The 23764-nt window shown below is 41.4% G+C and overlaps 1 protein-coding gene across 1 annotated transcript in view; it reads right to left on the reverse strand.

The window, feature by feature from the left end:
• Nucleotides 1-23751, reverse strand: part of LOC102975472 (solute carrier family 12 member 8) — a 34432-nt gene extending 10681 nt beyond the window's left edge. The window contains 5 exon segments of the mRNA XM_028492926.2: nt 7627-7744; nt 8303-8400; nt 18856-18888; nt 18891-19494; nt 23640-23751. Coding sequence (XP_028348727.2) covers nt 7627-7744; nt 8303-8400; nt 18856-18888; nt 18891-19494; nt 23640-23729 — 943 coding nt within the window. The 5' untranslated portion in view covers nt 23730-23751.
• Nucleotides 23752-23764: the final 13 nt, after the last annotated feature.

Consider the following 23764-nt stretch of genomic DNA (forward strand, 5'->3'; position numbering starts at 1 on the left):
AGAAGAAAGGAAGGAAGGAAGGAAAAAAGAAAGGAAGGAAGGAAGGAAGGAAGAAAGGAAGGAAGGGAAGAAGAAAGGGAGGAAGAAAGGAAGGAAGAAAGGAAGGGAGAAAGGAAGGAAGAAAGGAAGAAAGAAGATAAAATAAAGTAGGATAAAATAAAGTTATTAAAATAAAAAATAATTATTCAGAAGAAAAATTTTAAAAAGTAAAAAAAAAAAAAGAAAAAGAAAAAAACAGGTCGGTCAGAACCCTAGGACAAATGGTGAAAGCAAAGCTATACAGACAAAATCTCACACAGCAGCACACGCATACACACTCACAAAAAGAGAAAAAGGGGAAAATAATAATATATCTTGCTCCCAAAGTCCACCTCCTCAACTTGGGATGATTCTCTGACTATTCAGGTATTCCACAGATGCAGGGCACTTCAAGCTGATTGTGGAGCTTTTTAATCCCCTGCTTCTGAGGCTGCTGGGAGAGACCTCCCCCTCTCCTTTTTGTTAGCACAGCTCCTGGTGTTCAGCTTTGGACTTGGCCCCGCCTCTGCACGTAGGTCGTCCGAGGGCGTCTGCTCTCCCCTCAGACAGGATGGGGTTAAAGGAGCAGCTGATTCTGGGGCTCTGGCTCAGGCCGGGGGGAGGGAGGGCTACGGATGCGGGGTGAGCCTGCGGTGGCAGAGGCCGGCGTGACGCTGCACCAGCCTGAGGCGCGCCGTGCGTTCTCCCAGGGAAGCTGTCCCTGGATCCCGGGACCCTGGCAGTGGTGGGCTGCACAGGCTCCTGGGAGGGGAGGTGTGGAGAGTGACCTGTGGTCGCACACAGGCTTCTTGGTGGCAGCAGCAGCAGACTTAAGAGTCTCACGCCCGTCTCTGGTGTCCGCGCCAATAGCCACGGCTCTCGCCCGTTTCTGGAGCTCCTTTACGCGGCGCCCTTAATCCCCTCTCCTCTCGCACCAGGAAACAAAGAGGCAAGAAAAAGTCTCTTGTCTCTTCCGCAGCTCCGCGCCTGTGTCTGGAGCTCCTTTACACGGCGCGCTTAATCCCATCTCTTCGCGCCCCAGGAAGCAAAGGGAAGAAAAAGTCTCTTGACTCTTTGGCTGCTCCAGACTTCTCCCGGACTCCCTCCCTGCTAGCTGTGGCGCACTAGCCCCTTCAGGCTGTGTTCACGCAGCCAACCCCAGTCCTCTCCCGTCTTCCGACCGAAGCCCGAGCCTCAGCTCCCAGCCCCCGCCCGTCCCAGCGGGTGAGCAGACAAGCCTCTCGGGCTGGTGAGTGCTGGTCGGCACCGATCCTCTGCGGGAATCTCTCCGCTTTGCCCTCCGCACCCTGTTACTGCTCTCTCCTCCGTGGCTCTGAAGCTTCCCCCCTCCGCCACCCGCAGTCTCCGCTCGTGAAGGGGTTTCTAGTGTGTGGGAACGTTTCCTCCTTCACAGCTCCCTCCCACTGGTGCAGGTCCCGTCCCTATTCTTTTGTCTCTGTTTATTCTTTTTTCTTTTGCCCTACCCAGGTACATGGGGGAGTTTCTTGCCTTTTGGAAGGTCTGAGGTCTTCTGCCAGCGTTCAGTGGGTGTTCTATAGGAGCAGTTCCACTTGTAGATGTATTTCTGATGTACCTGTGGGGAGGAAGGTGATCTCCGCGTCTTACTCTTCCGCCATCTTGAAGCTCCTCTCTTGAATGTATTTTTAAAACAGCTTTATTATTGAGGAATAACTGACATACAGTAAACAGAGTATTGATAATATTTTCTTCCTTTCCTTATTCTTGATGCTCTGGCACTTGGGGTCTTGATCCTAGAGGTGCTAATTCCTAGAGATAGGAAACAACTCCCCTACGAGCACACCTTTGATATACAAACCGACCAATCCTGAGCCCAAGCCCCCAACCATCTCCTTTATCAAGCTCTCACACATCAAGCCAATATTCCCCTGCCTTAAATCACCCCAGGGCCAAAAACCAGACAACTAGAGACCAGCCCTATAACCTAGAGTTCCCTTAAATTATTCAAACTACCTAATCCTAAACTTACTCAGCTACCTACCTGCCTTGTCCATTCTTTCCCACTAAAAGCCTAATAAAGGCTGTGGGCCATGCTCTCCCCGCTTCCTCTTTTGCCTCCTGACCAACCCTGGTCCTCTCCACTGTGGCCCTGCATGACCCTCCTGTTCCTAGGGATCTGTGAGTATAACGATACAAGTCTTTCTTCATGATAATAATTTCTGTGTCTGTGTGTCTTATCATACCTGATTAAAACAAATCCCAGGTACATTTTTAGAACAAATTACATGCATTTAAAGTGTACAATTTGGTAAGTGTTGACACATGCATATACTGTGAAATCATCACTAAAAGCAAGATAATGAACATATCCATCACCTCCAAAAGCTCCCTCAAGCCACTTCATAAGACCTCCCTCCCTCGTATCCACACTCCCACCCTCATCCAAAGGCAACCGCTGATAGTGCTGTCATTAGAGATTAGTTTGCATTTTTAATAATTACATATGTATATATGTAAGATATTACATTATGTACTCATTTTTTCTGGTTTCTTTCACTCAGCACAGTTATTTTGAGATTCATGCTATTGCATATATCGATAGTTCATTCTTTTTATTATGAAATAGTATTCCGTTGTATGGCTATACTATACTTATAGAGTAACCTGTTGATGGACATGTGAACTGTTTTCAGTTTTTGACTATTACAAACTAAGCTGCTATAAATATTCATATACATGTTTTTGTATGCCCGTATGCTTTTAATTCTCTTTGGTAAATACCTAGGAGTACAGTGGCTAATTCATATAGCAGATATATATATTTTTAATACACTGCCAAATGGTTTCACAAAGTGATCGTATTATTTTTACATTTTCATCAGCTATATATGATAGCTCTAGCTGCTCCACATCCTTGCCAACATTTGGCATGATCAGTATTTTTAATTTTAATCACCCTGATAGGTGAATAATAATATTATATTGTGGTTTTAATTTGTGTTTCTTAATGACTAATCACACTGAGTACCTTTACACGTGCTTATTTGTCAACCATATATGTTCTTTGCTGAAACCTATTTAAAACTTATGCCCATTTAAAATTTTTTGTTGTTTTCTTATTACTGAGTTTTGAGGGTTTTTATATATTCTAGATACAAGTCCTTTTCAAACATGTGATTTGCTAATATTTTCTCATAGTCTATGGCTTGCCTTTGCCTTCCTTTATCGGTGTGTTTGGAGGAAGAGTCCTTAATTTTGATGAAGTCCAATTTATCAATTTTTTTCCTGCTTTTGGTGTTGTAGCTAAGAAATCTTTGTCTCACTCATAGTCACAATTTTTTTCCCTATATTTTCTAGGATCCATTCTGAGCTATTTTTACATTGTATGATCTATGAAGTTTGTTTTTTGCTTGTGGATTTCCAATTGTTCCAGCAGCATTTGCTGAAAAGACTATTTTTTTCCTCCACTGAATTGCCTTTGCAATTTCTGGACTCTCTACTCTGTCCATTGATTTTTTTATCTATCTTGATTCCAATACCATGCTGTCTTGATTACTTTAGCTTTACAGTTAGTTTTGAAATCAGGTAGTGTTAAGTCTTGCAACTTTGTTTTTCTTTTACAAAGTTGCTTGGGCTATTCTAGGTCCTTTGAATTTCCATATAAATAATTTCGGATCTGCTTTCCAATTTCTACAAAAAAGGTAGCTGTGATTTTGATTGGGATTATATCTAATCTATAGAAAATTCTGAGGTGAAATGTCATGTTAAGAATATTGAATCTTTGATTCATGAATGTAGTATAAATCTTCATTTATTTCTTTAATTTCTTCTTTAATTTCCTCTCAAAATGTTTTGTAGTTTTCCTCTTCTAGTCTGTAAATATGGTGAATTACATTGACTGATTAAGAATGATAAACCAGGGCCTAGAGACTGTCATACAGAATGAAGTAAGTTGGAAAGAGAAAAACAAATATTGTATATTAATGCATATATGTGGAATCTAGAAAAATGGCACAGATGAACCTATTTGCAAAGCAGAAATAGAGACAAAGATGTAGAGAACAAATGTATGGACACCAAGGTGGGGAAGGAGAGGTGGGATGAATTGGGAGATTGGGATTGACATATATACACTACTATGTACAAAACAGATAACTACTGAGAACTGATAGATAACTAAAATAGATAACTAATGAGAACCTACTGTATAGCACAGGGAACTCTACTCAATGCTCTGTGGTGACCTAAATGGGAAGGAAATCCAAAAAAGATGGGATATATGTATACATATAACTGATTCACTTTGCTGTACAGACACAAACTAATACAACACTGTAAAGCAACTATACGCCAATAAAAATTTAAAAAAAGAGAGACGGAGAATGTTAAACTAACCTTGAATTCCTAGAATAACCCATTTGGTTGTGATGTATTATTATACTTTTTATATTATTTTGTATTCAATTTGTTAAAGTCTTGTTAAGTTTTATATCTATGTTCATGAGGGCTATTGGTGTGCAGTCTTCTGAAGCATTTGTATCAAATTGATATTCTTTCTTCCTTAAGTGTTAGATAGGTTTCATTAGTGACGCCATCTGGGCCCAAGGTTTTCTTTATGGGAAGGTTTTTTAATGACAAGTTTAATTTCTTTCATAGATGACCTAAACAGCCCTATATGTCTTCTAGAGTGAGCTTTGATATTTGATAGTTTGTATCTTTTGAGGAATTTGTCCAACTCATCTGTCAAATTTATTGCATAAAGATGTTTGAAATACTTCCTTATTTTCCTTTTTAATGTCTGTGGACTCTCCAGTCATGTCATTTCTCTCACTCCTGATGTTGATCATTTGTGTTTCCTCTCCTTTTATTCTGATCAGTCTGGCTAGAGGTTTGTTAATTTTATTGATCTCACATAACCAGCTTTTTGTTTCACTGGCATTCTCTATTTTTCCCTGTTTTATATTTTATTGATTTCTACTTTGATCTTCATTGTTTCCCAGTTTCTTCTTACTTGGGTTTAATTTGCTATTTTTCTCTAGTTTCTTAAGTGGGTTATTATTTTGAGACATTTTTTTCTTTTCTAATATAAGCATCTGATGCAGTAAATTTCCCTCTAAGTAGTGAATTAGCTGCGTCCCACAATTTTGATGTTATATTTTCATTTTCATTCAGTTCAAATACTTTTTTTTTTTTTTTTTGCGGTACGCGGGCCTCTCACTGCTGTGGCCTCTCCCGTTGCGGAGCACAGGCTCCGGACACGCAGGCTCAGCGGCCATGGCTCACGGGCCCAGCCGCTCCACGGCATGTGGGATCTTCCCGGACCGGGGCACGAACCCGTGTCCCCTGCATCGGCAGGCGGACTCGCAACCACTGCGCCACCAGGGAAGCCCCTCAAATACTTTTTAATTTTACTTATTTCTCCTTTGAACCATGAGTTATTTAGTTTCTTTAGTTTACTTAGTGCTCCTTAGTGTTCTTAGTCATTTAGTGTTATTCAGTGTTCTTTAGTTTCTAAATATTTGGGAATCTTCCAGATATCTTTCTGGTATTTATTTCCAATTTACTTCCCCTTTTGTTCTTGAATTGACTTGAATACCCTTAAACTTTCTGAGTCTTTAAAAAATGTCCTAGAATATGGTTTATGCTCGTAAATGTTTCATGTACACTTAAAAATATATATTCTGCTGTTGTTAGGTGGAATATTCTATAAATATCAATTTGGCCAGGTTTATTGATAACATTATTCAAGTCTTCTAAAGCCCTACTGATTTTTTGCCTACTTGTTTTATCAATTATTGAGAGAGAGGTGTTGAAATCTCTGAATGTAATTGAGAATTTTTCTAATTATTGCAGATCTATCAGGCTTTGTTTTTTATACTTCAAAGCTCTGTTTTTAAGTGCATAAATGTTAAGATTTATTATGTCCTCTTGATTAATTTTCCCTTTGTCTTTATGAAATGACCCTCTTTATCCCTGGTAATATTCTTTTCTCTGAAATCTACTTTGCCTGATGTTAATATAGTCACTCCAGCTTTGTCTGATTTATCTTACCATGATATATCTTTTTTCCATCCTTTTACTTTTAACTTATTTTGTCTTTATATTGAAAGTAGGTTTCTTGTAGATAGCATATAGTTGGATCATGCTTTTTTATTCAATCTGACAATCTCAGTGCTTAGACCTTTTAATTGGGAGTGTTTATTTCATTTTATTTTTTTAATTATCTTTAAAAAAATTTTTTAATTAATTAATTTTTATTTTTGGCTGTGTTGGGTCTTCGTTGCTGCATTTGGGCTTTCTCTAGTTGCCTCGAGTTAGGGCTACTCTTCATTGCAGTGCTTGGGCTTCTCGTTGTGGTGGCTTCTCTTGTCACGGAGCACGGGCTCTAGGTGCGCGGGCTTCAGTAGTTGTGGCATGCAGGCTTCAGTAGTTGTGGCTCATGGGCTCTAGAGCGCAGGCTCAGTAGTTGTGGCGCACAGGCTTAGTTGTTCCACGGCATGTGGGATCTTCCCGGACCAGGGCTCAAACCCGTGTCCCCTGCATTGGCAGGTGAATTCTTAACCACTGCGCCACCAAGGAAGTCGCTGATTGGGAGTGTTTAGACTATTTAAAATTAGTGTGGTTATTGATATGGCTATATTTATATAAACCACCTTGCTATTTGTTTTTGGTCTATTATCTTTTTCTTTTTTCTAATTAACATTGATCTGAGTATTTTAAATTCAATTTTATCCCCTTTATTGACTTACTACTTGTAATTCTTTGCTGTGTTAGAGGTATACCTCATTTTACTGCACTTTGTTTACTGTGCTTCTCAGTATTGCATCTTTTACAAGTTGAAGGTTTGTGGCAACCCTGGATCAAGCAAGTCTATCAGGGCCATTTCCCCCAACAGCATTTGCTCACTTTCTGTGTCTGTGTCACATTTTGGTAATTCTTACAATATTTCAAACTTTTTCATTATTATTATATTTCTCATGGTGATCTGCGATCAGTCATCTTTAATGTTACTATTATGACTCTATGAAGGCTCAGATGACGGTTAGCCTTTTTTAGCGATAAAGTATTTTAAAATTAAGTTATGTACATTGTTTTTTAAGACATAATGCTATTGCACACTTAACAGACTACCGTATAGTGTAAACATAACTTTTATATGTGCTAGGAAACAAAAATATTTGTCTGACTCGCATTATTGCAATATTTCAGTGATCTGGAACAGAACTCACAATATTTCCAAGGTATACTGGTAGTTTAGTAGTTGCTTTAGGGTTTGTAGTACACATTTTTAACTTATCACAGTCTACCTTTAAGTGATATTTTAGTACTTCACATATACTATAAGAAACTTCCAACAGTATATCCCCATTTCTTCCCTCCTGGCCCTTGTGCTACTGTTGTCATCCATTTTACTTCTACATGTCTTATAAACCTCACGATTTATTATTATTTTTCATTTGTTATCATTTATGCGCATGCCATATTTTTTCTCCTAGACTGTCAGCTCCTTGAAAGCGGGATTTGTATCTGAGTCAGTGTTGGCATTTAATAGGTGTTTGAAACAGGTTTTTTTCAATAAATGCTAAAAGAGAAGAAAGGAGGTGGTGGCAAAATGGCTCTGTTGCTTACCAAGGTGAAGCCCAGAACTGGTCCAACCAATGTAGAGATACACAATGGCAGCAACACCCATGTTAACCAGGGTATAGACCCACTGGATCACAAACATGATGAGAAGGGACCCAACAGCCTGTGGAAACAGAAGGAAGTGCAAGTCAGCTAATGGTTTAAACACATGGTAAGCAAGCCACAAGGCTAGGGACTTAAGAAACAACTGTCCTCTCGTCAACCTCTGAACACTCTAAAAGTCTGAATAATTGAAGTTCACTCATAATTCAAAAAACCCCTCTAAAGTAGATATATGAGAAGACATCCTCCTGAAAGTACCCTCTAATCAAAACAATCAATAAATAGACGTTCTATCCTAGGTCCTTGTTCTACTCCTTTCTAGGAGAAACAAGTTAGAGTAAAATTATGCTAATATGGTGTATCTAGAAATTAGATGATCCAGAGTTTATCAGTGATGATTAATTATTTAAAAAGTAAACCACTGATTAAAATAAGTGGTTCATTAAATGTAATCTTGCCATATGTAGCCTCATCTAAATTCTAATATAACAGGCAGTTAAATCACATTGCTCCTAATGAGACTCTCCTCTTTCCTCCCCCAACTCCCACCCCAAGATCACACATGTATCCACCTGAATTAAGTCTCAAGGACAATTGAGATCAAAATGAACTTACTCACCCCCAACAGGGAGACCCAGGGGTTGCATGTGTGAGTGTAGAAAGAAGTTGGTCTCCTCTGGGTATCTTGTTCCTGGAGCCTGGACTTTAGGAAGAAATCTAAAAAATAAATGAGCCAAAATCCTTGGTTATTAATTTGTTACCAAACCCTCTAGTATTTTTATTAGCAAATACTTATGAGCTCCTCTTCTCCAATTTTGTAACTCAGCCTAAAAGACAATTTCCACTCACCTCAACCATTAATGCCCTTTGCCACAACTGAGGCTTGTCTTTACCAGAAAGCTTACACCTCCTAAATCGTGATTTCAATCAATCTACTCTCAGCCCATCACCTCCATTTTTTCTCATTTGCTCTGCTGTCTCCCACCCCAACTATTCATAGACCACACAGGGACCTTCAGTCAACTTGCCCTAGTATGTTTTTGCTTCCTATCACCTACCTCCTCTTTTCACTACCCTCTTACCTAGCTTAGATTCCATGATCCAAGACTATCAGCAAGTACTCCCTTGGATATGTTATCTGCTTCCACGCTTCAGCACCACTCAGAAGTCTTATACCTAGTCAACTCATTCTCCTTCTCTCTGATGTAACAAATTTCCAACCTCTCCTCTCAAAAGACAGCTTTCATATCCTCTCATCACCAAATCTACCAACCCACTTTCATCTGTACCCTCTCTTCTGCCTTTCTGTTTTCAGAGTAGATGAACAGTTCTGGCTCCTACCTAAGGCCCATCCCTATATTTGTGCCCTGCTCAAGGATTTTGCTTTTGCTTCATCAATTTTTCCATAGTCTACTAGATCATCCCCATCAAATACAAATACACTGTAATTTCTCCCAACTGAAGAGATACCTTCTGGTCACCCTTTAGCTACTGTCCTATTTTTTGGTCTCCCTTATAGCAAAACTTCTCAAAAGAATTGCCTGTATGGTTTCTACCTTCCATTGTTTCCTCAACCTACTTTTAGGGTTGTATACACCATTCCACTAAAACGACTCTTCCTAAGGTTGGCAATGACTTGAATCTTTTCAAATTCAATGGTCAGCTCCTCATCTTACTTGACCTTTCAGATAGCACCTGACACATGTGATCACTTTTCTTCTTATTGAAACACATTCTTCTCTTGGTTTCTAGGATACCTCAGTTTCCTAGTTTTCCTCCTATCTCACTGCCCACTTCTTCGCAGTCTCCTTTGCTGGCTCACCTCCTCCTTCCAACCCCCAAATGTTGGAGAATCCTAGCATTCATTCAGTCCTCAGCACTCTTCTTTATTGCAGTTAGGTGTGGCCATGTGACTAAGCTCTCACCAATGGAATGTGAACACAAGTGGTGAGTGTCACTTCTGCACCAGAGTCTTTGAGAGAGTAGGTGTGCCTCTTCTCTGTGCCCGAAATCAGAACATGGTAACTCAGTCTTGATTTTGCTCATTATAAGGACTTAGGGGATGGTGAAGTCATAAAAATGGAAGGAGCCTGGGTCCCTGAAGCAATGCATGGAGGAGAGCCTCCCACTGATTTGGAACACTCTTCCTGGACTGTTAGTGCAAGTGAGAAATAAATTTCCATTGTGTTTGAGCCACTGTGTTTTCGCTTATTTGTGATAGCAGTTTAGCCTCCCTTAATTAATATACCTCAAAACAGGCTTTAGGTCCTTCTCTTACTTCTATACAATCTATTCCTTACGAAGCCAGTGATCTTCTTAAGGCTGGATCTGATCATATCACACCTCTAGCTACAACCTTCCATGACCTTCTGTCATAATCACCATGGAGTGCATGGCTCGACACAGGACTGACCTCTGCTTTCCTTGCTATACTCATCTCCTACCTCTCTCCCCGCGCCCACTCCTCTCCACTCACTGCTGGACTTCTGCTCTTCTTGGAATTTGTCAATCTAATTTCCATCTGTACCTTTATACATGCCATTTCCTCTGCCTGTAACTCTTCTCCCACATCTCTGCATGGTTTACTGCTTTATACAATTCAGTTCTCCATTAAAATATCCTCTTCTCAAAGAGATCTTTTCTGAAAAACCTATCTGAAACAGAACCACCCTCTCCACTCTAGTCTCTATCCTGTTACCCCACTTTATTACTCATCATACTATTTATCACTTACTTATATCACAGTTGTGTGTTTGCTTGTTTATTATGTGTCTTTCCTGCTAGAATGCAAGTTCAATGACAGCAGAGACCTTCTATGTCTATTCAGCATGTTCCCCACCCCCAGCACCTAGAACAGCACTTGGAATGTAGTAAATGTCCCATACGTGAGGTTAAATGAATGACCAATCATCCTAGGTCCCAGAGAAGTCTTCATCCTCTCAACATGTCTGCCTTTACCATATATTTCCAACTATTATACTTATCTTTTATACCTCCATATCTTGAGGGCAAGGGCTGTCTTTTGTATCTCTAAATACCAAATCTAGGCATGTAGGGGTCTGTGTATAGGAAGTGCTCAAAAAGTGTCTCCTTATTAATTGTGGATTAAAATAAACTCTGCCAGAAGACGTAAATAGACATTTCTCCAAAGAAGACATACAGATGGCCAACAAGCACATGAAAAGATGCTCATCATCGCTAATTATTAGGAAAATGCAAATCAAAACTACCATGAGGTATCACCTCATATGTCAGAATGGCCATCATTAAAAAGTCTACAAATAACAAATGCTGGAGAGGGTGTAGAGAAAAGGGAACCCTCCTATACTGTTGGAGGGACTGTAGATTGGTGCAGCCATTATGGAAAACAGTATGGAGGTTCCTCAAAAATCTAAAAATAGAGTTGCAGTTGGGATCCAGCAATCCCAATCCTGGGCATGTATCGGGACAAAACTATAATTCAAAAAGATACACGTACCCCCATGTTCATTGCGGCACTATTCACAATAGCCAAGACATGGGAAAAACCTAAATGTCCAACAACAGATGAATGAACATGTGGCACACATATACAATGGAATACTACTCAGCCATAAAAAAGAATGAAATAATGCCTTTTGCAGCAACATGGATGGGCCTAGAGATGATCGTACTAAGTGAAGTCAGACAGAGAAAGACAAATACCAAATGATATCACTTATATGTGGAATCTAAAATATGACACAAATGAACTTATCTACAAAACAGAAATAGACTCACAGACATGGTTGTCAAGGGGGAGGGGGGTGAGGGAGGGATGGATTGGGAGTTTGGGATTAGCAGGTGCAAACTATTATATACAGAATGGATAAACAGCAAGGTCCTACTGTATAGCACAGGGAACTATATTCAATATCCTGTGATAAACCGTAATAGAAAAGAATATGAAAAAGAATGGATATATACGTATAACTGAATCACTTTGCTGTACAGTAGAAATTAATACATTATAAACCAACTCTACTCCAATAAAATAAATTTTAAAGAACTCTGCCAAGGTGCATGACTGATTTGAATTGATGGCTCTATTACTTCTTTTTTTTTTAAAGAAAAGACACTTAAGATTGTCTTTGATTACATTGTATACCTTCAACATGTGCAATGCATGATTCATTTTTTCAATCACAGGCTTAGTGAAATACAGCTGCTCCATTGATTATTACGAAGAAACGCTATGGATGAAGAACTTAGATTTTTGCCTCTGAGGTTTGCCAGATGTTAAGCTCACTGTTTCACACTTGATCCTGACCTTGCACCAACTCAATTACACTGTACCCAAGGGAGTTGCGTGTATGTGTATGTGTTTTCTGAGGAACTCCAGGGAGAGTCATAGGAAGGGGTGTGTCTTCCAGACAAGCACAGTGCAGTTTTACACATCAGCAAATGCAAGGGAGAATTCAGTCAATGATGCTCAATGGCTCTGAATAGGTATGACAAACAATGCAGGCGGACAATTATTCAGAATTCTGAACAGCTGCGGTTTCAAAACTCTTCCAAAATGACAGAAGGAATTTGTTTTCTCTTTTCAAGGATTGTGCTGGAAGAAATAAGTCTTACAGGCTAGTGGTGGGAGGAGACTGCTTCTCGTGTTAGAAGCACTAGAATAACAACTGGGAAGGCAACTTTATCAAGCTTTAGTCACAAAACAAACAGGTAAGCAGAACCATGCATTAGGCATGTTAAAAATATCAAATATAATAAACATAATGCATAACATTAAATTGTCTTTTAAAATCTAGTGGTATGTCTAACAAATTCTATGTTCACAAAACCCATGCAGAAATAAAGACTTTTTGAGCATGAAGGGAGAAGACATGTCAATTTTTAGAATCACGAATTTAAATAATTTTACAGAAATTACTTAAAAATCAATATTAAACCATCTCTGGAAATGCACTCCATACCTTTATCAGGATAAATAAACACATAGTTCTAGCTGGCACGTACAAACCAAGAATGTGCGTTGATGTGGTTCACAAAGGATCATGTTTCAGGTTCATGTGCTCTCTTATCATGTTGATTCTATCATCTTTTAACCACTTTCCAAATGCTGCACATTTAAGTTATTTCTAGGTTGTCATTAGCACCAGCAACGCAGCTAAGAGACTCTTGTACATATTTACGGTTTGTTGTTTGGTTTAGGGTTGTTTCCTTGAGATACAATCCCCCCAAACAGATTTACTAAGTCAGAGCAATTAGACAGTTTTATATTTCTTGTTACATCTTGAAAGCTCACTCTCCAGAAAGAATGAACCAGAGGGACTTCCAGCTACCGCAATGTAAAGAGGTCAGTGAATCCTCTCCGTAAGAGATAGGTATACAACTAGACAAAATCATCAAAAACAATCACTTGGAGCTCTAGAAATTTACCAAACGGAGACAACAAACCAAAAAGTGTTTATTTTTTCAAAAACTGCTGGAGCTGAGGGAAAGGACAGTGAGAGTCTACAGCCTTCTTCCCGGGCTGCTCCCACCCCCACGCCAGTTCTTACCAGCATGGAGCTGGCCTGTGGCCGTGTGGCCCAGGAGGCTTCCACCCTCTGCCAGCAGATCTGTGCGTGGGATGGGAAGCACAGTCGAAGCTGCAGCTCTCCAGTCTCCCGCCTTTGACTTCTGTCATTCTCTCTTAGGCTCCCCAGGCAGGGGAATGTGGGGAGCTGTGGTCCTTCTACAGCTCTCTGATTTCTAGGATCTTCCCATTAAACTTCTGGCTGTTCCACTGCTCACCCTAGCTGGGTCCGCTCCCTCAGGCTAGCAAAGCTGAGGATTTCCCCATTCCATTTTCTACTTTGCTCACCCCACTGAGCTTATAAAGGCACAACCCACAAGTTTGCTCCCTCTGGCAGCAAAACTGCTGATTTCTGAAGAAATCATGGCCAAAAACCTCCCAAATTTGATGAAGAACTTTAATCAATGGATCCAAAAGGAATGAATCCATCGACATTGCTTCCAGCAATGTATACATATACCCGATTACCACTGACCTACTATTTTTTATCTAAATTTTTTTTTTTTTTTTTTTTTTGCGGTATGCGGCCCTCTCACTGTTGTGGCCTCTCCCGTTGCGGAGCACAGGCTCCGGACGCACAGGCTCAGCGGCCATGGCTCACTGGCCCAGCCGCTCCGCGGCATGTGGGATCTTCCCGGACCGGGGCACGAACCTGCATCCCCTACATCGGCAGGCGGACTCTCAACCACTGCGCCACCAGGGAAGCCCAATTTTTTATTTAAATTTTTGACAGCTTAAACAGATATGAAATATCTCAATGGTGGTTTAAATTGGACTCATTTAATCAGTACCATGGCCTAGTTCATAATAGACACTGGCCCCAAGAAGCATACACTTTGTGTAGTGGTTAAGAACACAGGCTCTAAAGTGAGATGGACCTGGGTTCAAATTCTAGCTGTCTCCTATCCTGAGCAAGTGTTTAACTTCCCTAAGCCTCACCTTTGTCATCTGGAAAAAGGTAATAACAATGCCTAGATCTGAGCTGAGCTGAGCTAATCCCGTGTTAAGTGATTATCTCTGTGCCAGGCACCTGGGACAGACTCAATAAAAGCTGCCTATTTTTAGCTACAAACAGCATTCAACACTTAACCATAAAAGTTAGTTTGTTGAATGCACAGTGAATGAGTCTGGTTTTTCAAATGTAAACTGCGTGTTCATCTCTTCTGACCTCTCTTTAGTAGAATCTGGATTTTGACCTTCCCGTCTTTAAAAATAATATGGTTTGGAAGGTATGCTTTTATCAGTTGTGTTTGTCAGAATAATTGTTTCCTTCTGTGACACTGTGCTGTGCAAATGTTTTTTATTTCTGTTTAATCAGATCCTTTTTGTCTTTGATGATGTCTTCAGTAGTCAGAAATCTCTCTCTTGCGCAGCTGTTATAAATAAGGAATTTGTGGCTATATAAGGTATCAAATATGGCCCCAAGTTAATTTTTTGATCCATTTGCTCTCAACAATATTTATTCAATAGTGACTTGATTCTTATTATTTTATAGCATCTGGTTTGTCACACATTAGGTTCTTATAATAGTTTAACTCTTTCTAGTCTACTTTACCTGTCAATGTTTAAAATTTTTAGCCAATATTTGTACAACTGTTCATCAATTTAATTAGCCTTTACTGAGTGTTTGTCGATGCCATGTACTGTGTGGGAATATTGTTGATGAATACAAGGTAGAAAGACATGGTTTGTGACTAAAGGAAGCTCACAGACTGGAGGCAAAGCGATAAAACTAATATTTCTTCTCCTTAAGATAGGCAGACGACAAGCAGGCCTGAAGACAAATGTGTAAACAAATGTATAAAACAATGTGAGAAGTGTTTATACCCCTAGTGTGACTCAAATGTTATGCTTGCACAGGAGAGGAAATCAGGGAATCCTTCTCAGAGGGGGTCTGAAACGTCAAATGGATTTTAAACCGTTAAGTAGGCGTTTTTCAGATGGAAGTGGGCAGTGATACAATGTGCAAAGGCAGGAAGGAATAAAGAACATGATGTGTTTGGGGCACGTGTCTGGGTATAGCTGGACATATGTACATGGCAGCTGTCGTGAGAAAACTGGCCAGGAAGGTGGGGCAGGGCAGGATTGCCAAGAATCTTGCAAATCACACCGGGATGGAAGGTAATAGATTCCAACGAAGGTTTTTAAGTAAGAGAGACATGATGAGAGTTTTATTTTAGCAAGATCATTCAGTGGACAATGAAAAGGAGAAACAGGATATGGGAGAATCTGGAGGCTGGAGATGAGCCGGGAGATTAACAAGAGTCTGGGCACCAGATGATGAGGGTCTGAACCAAGGTGAAGGCAGCAAGGATGGAGGAGACAGAGGGGTTTACAAGAGCTCGGGACATTTCTAAGATAGGGCAACTTCAATGATTAAACGTTGCAAACTGACCACACATCTCTCCTGATAACCCACTGAGAAAACAGAAAAGGCATTAAATAGGCATAAACCTACAAACACAAGAAGAATGAGAGAGGAAAGATAAAAACAAGTCTTGGAAGGTGGAGCAGTGACGGAGGAGTGGTAACAGACAGCAGAGCTGAGGAGGACCAACTCTAGGGCCCACAGAGAGGGTGCCAGCAATGAGCAGCCCAATGCACCCCAGTAGACCTCACAAAGTTCAGGACCAGGAAGTACTTGCCCTTGGGAAGTGATACGGTGCAGGGGACTTGTTGCAAGACTGTATATGAACCAGTTGGACATCAAGTTCCTTTCCTCTGGCCATGTAGCTAGGAAATAACTCCCTCTTTGCCTGACCCCCTCCCCAAGGTATGTGAGGGTTCCTCTGAAGAAATCAAACCAGAGAGGGCCTGAACTTGGGACACCAGGCATAGCAAAGAGTGGGGGGAATGGAGCTAGAAACTGGGGAATTCAATGAAGTCTCTGTCCTAAAGAGTGGGAGGCCACCAACTTCCTTATGTCACCCGGCTCCCTGAATACAAACAGCCAACTGGGGGACCCCCAGGCAAGAGATTAAAGGACTTTTCTCTGGAGGAAACCTCTAGTTAATCACACTTGGGGGTCCTCCCATGAAAAAGCCAGCTTCTTGATCATTCTACTGTGAGGTGCCCCAACCAATAAGCTCTGCCCAGGATGCAGGTTTTCTAAACAGCTTTTCACTACTTACTTCTAAATAGGAAAAGAAATCAAAAGATCAACAGACATTTTAGTTAAGCCAATATAAAAGAGAGAGTGAGACCAAGCCAAAGAGAAAATAATCTAAAGAACATAGGGCAGAAGACTTTAAAGGGAGAATAAGTAATATTACCAGAAAAATAAGATAAGCGTTATACTTATAAAACAAGAATGAGATGATGTTCAACATTTTTTTAAAAAAGATAAAGACAAATCAGGTTACAATCAAGAGCTCTTGGAAATTAAGAACAGGAGAGCTGTGGCATAGACTCATTGTTGTTACCCAATCTCCCCTTCCTCCTTAGGGAAAAAAAAAACCCACAGGATTTCATGTGAAGCAGCAATAAAGCCAGCTAAAAAGACATTTCCCAGCCTCTGAGACTACCTAGAAAGGCTAGCGAATCAAGTTCAGAGCTATATAGCCAGGGACAACACTCAACATGATATGTCAGAGCAGTCTAGTGGGGACACCACAGTGGCATGCACCAAGGTCTAGACACTTCTGACCCTGAAAAACCCTGATGGTGGAGCCAGGAATGTAGTCATCCTGCAGCCACTATCATGCTTCCAGAGAGTTCCTCAAAGTCCCCATTTCTTCAGGTTCCCAGTTCCCAGTATATGGAGGCCTCATCTAATTAGCCAAGCCTTGGTCCCGTGCCTGAACTCTGGCTGCAGGATGGGTGGGAAAACTGAGTATCTGACATTTTCAGTTTTAAGAGTGAAAGGCTTGCTGTGCCTCCCACCAAGACTCATAACACTGGACATTCTTGAAACACAGGGAGGTCATTCAAGGCTGAGTAGGGAAAAAAAAAAGACAGACGTCTACCATGATATCACACCCAACAGATCTTGTCCCCTGGATCTGACAGAGAAGTGTGATAGAGGAATTCCAAGACAACAGCTTTGTAGCAGACCGAAAGAACTGACAGACTAGAGTGGATCAGAATAAGAGCCATAGGACAGAGGGGGGAAAAAAACAAATGGATATGATAAATTTCTGAAGAATTCGAGCATTTGGAAAATAACATTGAGAGGCGTTTGCCATATCTGCCAGAACATCTAGAAAAACATGATGACACAAAATCAAGCAATAAAAAACCAAGGCTATTATTAACCCCAGGAAACAGAAAAAGTTGGACAAAAAAGGAAATGTAATCATAGCATAATATATGGCTCAGAGTTAAGCAATATTTACTTAATCATGATAATATGAATACTAGCTATTAATTAAAAAACTGTGATGTAATTATACTGGGGACATTGGATGAGAAATCAAGAGTGGCATAAATGAGCTAGTCTTCATTTATCATAATAGGAAATCAAGAGATGATACCTGAAACTGACATATCAAGAAGTAGCAATACAAATATATTATCTACGAACATGAAGGTTAACAGAAGAAGCAACTTTCTGGTTGAAAGTGGGATTTTCTGGGAGTGGGACTAGGGAAGGCAGAAGAGTCAGAGGGATGGTATGGAAGAGTGGGAACTACTATCTCTGATTATGTGACTTTTTACTCCACTTGGCTTATTAAACTGTACTCATTACTTTTACAAAAATAACAGTTTTAAAATTTTTAATAATGCTCCTACCACTAAAAACCACCCACCAATTTGGCGGTAAAGAAGGAAAAGCAGGTGTACGGAAGAACGTAAAGCATTTATTTTTGGACATCTCCTTCTATGTCGCCTGTCTCCTCCTCTCTGCCCACACTTGTCTGTACAGATCTCAGGAAGCAGGTTAATGGGCTTCAAATATAGGGAGACCTGGGTGTGATGTCCAGCTGTGCAAGGTATCAGCTCTGAGCATAGTATCGGTATCATCTCTGTGACCTCACTGGGACTCAGGGTCTTCACTGGTAAAACAGAAAATGCTAATATCTATTATATTACATGCAATTATATATGTAAAGCACCTAGAATATGGAAGACTAAAAAATTCTGAGTTCTCTCTTTCTCTCGGAATTTCTCATGCCCCGGAAGCCTCCCTTTGAGAGTCTCTCCCTGTGTCTCTGTGCCTACAGATCTGAGGGAGCAAAGAAAAGCTGTGCTCCTAAAGCACATCTTCTTTCTCTCCATTCCCTCCTGCCTGGTTTGGGAGATTCACCTTGCAGAGACAAAACACACTGAGTCCTTGCCAGGCAGTTTGTCAAAACACATCTCCACTTCCCCTGAAAGGAGAAACTGGTTTCATTCATGTTGGCTGATTTTTGAGTAAAATGAAATTAATATTTGATTATTAGCCATGGCTCCCAGCTCTAACATACAGGAGTAGATAGAAATTTCTGTTTAAAATTAACTATCTATACCAGAGTAGAATTACACATTCAACTGATATTTGACCATAACTTTAAAAAGTAAATACCAAACAAAATTCACAAGGATTTTAAACCCAGCTATAAAATGAACTAAGGACTTGAAAGAGGGTTGTGATAACTGAGTAGTCACCCAAATTAGGAGGCCCCATGTGATTCCAAAGCACCCACCTTCTCTACTCGGCCTGGGCTGATTACTGGGCTGAGTTGTTCTCCACAGGCTCCTCCAGGCCGAGCTCCTTCACTTGTGGAACTCGGCATGTTCCCATGGGGCCCCTGCCCCTCCCAGGAGGCAGTAGGCCATCCGTCAGAGCCTTCAGGAGGGAAGGAAGCAGGAGACCTGGGGTCTCAGAGGAAGCTCTCTTGGAGGGTTTGTTTGGTGGCCTTCTTGGTCTTCCCCTTCTGATTCTCTGGGATCCCGCGGCTCTCTCCTCCCCCGGGCTGGCTACTCTCAAGCTTCCTGGTTAGCTGGAGGAGCTGATCCATGTCCTTGGTGAATTCTAGCAGATTGCCCTCAGAGAGGTTCCAGGCAACGCCCTCAGGGCCACAGCTGGGAGCCTTCTCCAGGAGCAGGTGCTCAGAGCAGTGGAGAGCTCCCAGGCCCTCCCTGGGCATTGACTCAGGCACCTGTGGGAGGCTGCAGGCGCCCATGGGCAGGGAGAAGTAAGAGTAGTCCACCGCGATGTATGTCAGCATGAAGTTGATGGTGACGATGGGGGCCAGGACATTTACCTGACCCACAAGGACAAAGGCCACGGTCACCAAGCTGGTCAGGCAGATGGCAGCTACGGGTGTTTTACTTGGCCCTTTCTGCAGAAACAAAAATAACATGCAAGACCATGAAATTTCAGAAGAAAATCACAGTATATGATAGAAACAACTCAAAATGACTCAGCCACTTCTCCCATGTGACTCTTGGTGTGTTCATAACTGTTCATCTACAAACTTGGGATAATGACATCCGACCCATGGGGTTATTGTGAGATCAGAGCTAATGCACATAAAATGCTTGACGCGGCCCTGGCACACAGTGGGCACCCAACACATCCAACAGGCATTAACTGTATTAGTAACTATTAATATGGGACAATACTATAGAACATGGATTTCACAAATATTTCTCCTTTTGTCTTTCACTGGGTTTAACACCAGCCTTGGAAATCAAAGAAGTGCAAAATTGATTCTTCCCATGCTTTAATGGAGAAAATGACCTTAAGGGGAGTGGCAGACCCTGGAAGACATAGCAGAATCATTGGGGGCTGAAGTGGGGGAATTCTGATACTAAACATGCACATGCATGTTCTCATACATACACATTTATGCACATCTATTATTAATGGAGGGGAGTATGGTGACTTTCAGAAGGACAGGAGTGGAGAAAATGCATTAACTCCATACAATCTGTCACTTCACAGAAGCTATTCCTTACAGTCACTGACACAGTTCTTGGGCCAGAAGCAATAGTCGCTTCTCAGTCCTTATCTTCTTTGGCCTAAGGATTACATTTGACCCAGCTGCTCACTCCCTGGTCTCCTCGCTTCTCTTGGTTCGTCTCCTTGTCATTGACTGCTCCTTAGTCTCTGTCGCTGGCCACTCCACATCTCTGAAATCTGCATTTAGAGCAATCCCCAGCTCCATCCTCAGTCTATGTTCCCTTCTCTTCTCTGTCTATGTTCCCTCTCTAGGATTTCAATCAGGCTCATGGCTTTAAATACTAGCTTAATGCTCTCAGCTCCCAAATTTGAATCTCCAGCCTGAAATGTTCCCCTGAAATCCAGACTTAAATATTCAACTATCTGCTCAACATTTCCGGTTGATGTCTAATAGGATCTCAAACCTAATATTTCCAAATCCAAACTGCTGATCCTCCAGTGTCCTGCCTCTCAAATCTACTCCTCTGCAGCTTCTCCACCTCAGAAAATGGCCAGTCCATCCTTCTAGCTGCTCAGTCAAGCAAAATTCTTGATGCCTCTTCTCACTCACTCATTCTCCTCCAGTAGATATTGTCAGTCTTACTCTCAGGAAAGACACAGGATCTAACCACTGCTCCCATCTCCTTTATACCAGCACTCTGTGATGGAAGGGGCAGGCACGTCAGCCACTTTCAGATCTGACCTGTGAACCTCCCAGGTATGTTCCTCCAGCGCATTCCCCTTACTGAGGGTTGGAACAGAGTGCAATCTTCAAAGTCACAAGATGAAGATAGTGAAGTCATCATGGCCTGAGTCTCTGAGGATCAGAGGCCCTGTTGACTTGAAACACCTTCCCTAGAACCTCAGAGTAAAATTTTTTTAGAAAAAGGAGTAAAAATACATTTTATTATTTTTGAAAATTACATTTTGGGGTATATTTGCTACAGCTATTTAGCATACTCTAACAATAAAACTACCAAGGATAAAATAAATCCTCATAAACTAATAAAAACTTAAAAGGAGGGTCTTAGGTAAGCAGAAGGAGGTCTTAGGTAAACTGTAGGAAATGCAAGTGGTCCAGGAAAGGACTTTGACAAGGGTGGGTTGGAAAGTGATAAAACAGTCACACATGAACTTCTGTTACCAAAAGACACCATAAAGAAAAGTCAAGGGCTTCCCTGGTGGCGCAGTGGTTAAGAGTCCACCTGCCGATGCAGGGGACACGGGTTCGTGCCCCGGTCCGGGAAGATCCCACATGCCGCGGAGCGGCTGGGCCCGTGAGCCGTGGCCGCTGAGCCTGCGTGTCCGGAGCCTGTGCTCCGCAACGGAAGAGGCCCGCATACCGCAAAAAAAAACAAACAAACAAAAAAGAAAAGTCAAGGGAAAAGATATTTGTGACACATGTAACTGACAAAGGGTAATCCAGAATATACAAAGAATCCCTGCAAAATAATTAGAAGACAGACAACCCACTAAAAAAATGTGCAAAAGAATGTCTATTAAACATATGAAAGATGCCCAACCTCATTAGTAATCAGGGAAATGCAAATTAAAACTATAGTGATATACCATTAAACACCAACCAGATTGGCAAAAATTAAAACATCTGATAATCTCAAGTATTGGCAAGAACACAGAGGAATGGGAACACTCACCCACTGCTGATAGGAGTGTAAATTAACACAACTACTTTGGAAAAAGAGTTTGGTGTTATCTAGTAGGTGAAGATATACACACCTTACAAGTAAGCAGTTCCACTAATGGGTACAGGGTCTGGAAGAATGCCATAAGTGAACCAGTCTACTACAAGGATGTCTGCTGCACTGTCTGTAACAGTCCCAAATTGGGACATATCATGACAGCAAGATGAGTAAATAAACTGCAGCAAATGAGGAAATGCTATATAGAGATGATAATAAACAAGCTGCTGCTACAAGCAAAAACACGGATAAATCACAAACACATAATGATGCATGAAAGAAGCATGCCACATTTATATAAAGTTTAAAAAACAGGCAACACTGAAACTAGGATGTAATCCAGAGTTGGCAAACCATGGCCCCTGGGCCAGATCTGGCCACCATCCGTTTATGTATGCCCACGAGCTAAAGATGGTTTTACATTTTTAAAGAGTTAGGAAAAAATCAAAGAAGAGTAATATTTTGTGACACCTGAAAATTACATGAAATTCTAATTTCAGTGTCCACAAATAAAGTTTTATTGGAAGACAGCCACACTTACCCCATTAGGTATTGTCTGTGGCAACTTTTGAGCTACAACAGCAGAGTTGAGTAGTTGTGACAGAGACCATAGCCTAAAATATTTACTATTTGGCCCTTTTCAGAAAACGTTTCCTGAGTAAAACCACAGAGAAAGCAAGGAAATTATCACAGGAGTATGGATAGTAGCTTCCACAGTGAGAGGGACGGGGCTCCGACCAGAGAGGGTATGTGGAGGGTGGCATCAGGGTCTGGCAGTGTTCTTGGGTGGAGGTTACATGATGTTCACTTCATAGTCATTGTTTAAGCTGTTCATATTGGTTTTATGCCCTTTTCTGTATGCTGAATATACCTCAAAAATTTTTTAAAGTTTCCTCTCTCCCCCATTAAAAGAAAAAATGTACTAGTAAAATTTAATCATATGTAAAGAAGCTTTGACAAAAAATACTCCTCCAAAAGGCATGTGACAACTAGAGAAAATATTTGTAATACATGTAACAAAGAAACAGCATCTGTCAATTCAGAAGAAAAAGGCGAACAATCACAGAAAAAAAAAATGCAAATGACTCTTAGGGGAAAAGATGTTCAACACCTTTCCTAATAAGGGTAATGCAGATCACAAGTTATCTTAAGATGCCATGTCTCACCACACAACTGGCAAAAATTCATATCTGACACTGAGCTGTAGACAGGCTCATCTGACACTGTGGTGCTCAGGCATGTGTGCAAATGGCGAGCCACACGCCCTGTGTCCAGATACGCACAATTATAAACCAAGCTCATAACCATTAAATCAAGTATGTTCTGTCTTCCTTCCTCGGCAAATATACCTTCAGGACGATGGGGAAGGCCAGGTTCAAGTTAGAGTTCTTGCACTCCTCGGAGCTCCTCACTGCAGGATCCAGCTCACAGCCCACCCGCAACTCTTGTCTTCCTAGACCACACTGCAGGGCGGGCTCACACCCACATGTGGATTCTCAGCCCACACTCTAGCCCTAAAATGGACAGGTTCAGGGAAGACGTCCTGGCAGACCCTGCATTTAGGCTGGGGGACATCTGGGAAGGAAATTCCAGGGTGTAGGATACCTGGACCATGGTCTAGAAGGTGGGTATGGGATCTAGAAGGGCAGGTCCCCTTGACCTCATGAATTTCTTAGAGACCAGAACAGAGTCCTATAAAGCAGGGTCTTTTGGCCTGAATCTAACAGTCATGATGGCCATCGGGAAACAGGAACTCTCATACATCGCCGGTAGAAGTACAAAATGATACAAATTCCATGGAAGGTGTTTTGGCAATATCTATTAATGTTAAAAATGCATTTACCGGGGGCTTCCCTGGTGGCGCAGTGGTTGGGAGTCCGCCTGCCGATGCGGGGGACGCGGGTTCGTGCCTCGGTCCGGGAGGATCCCACATGCCGCGGAGGCTGGGCCCGTGAGCCATGGCCGCTG

The sequence above is a fragment of the Physeter macrocephalus genome, chromosome 1, assembly GCF_002837175.3.
Source record: "Physeter macrocephalus isolate SW-GA chromosome 1, ASM283717v5, whole genome shotgun sequence".
In the NCBI taxonomy this organism is placed as follows: domain Eukaryota; kingdom Metazoa; phylum Chordata; class Mammalia; order Artiodactyla; family Physeteridae; genus Physeter; species Physeter macrocephalus.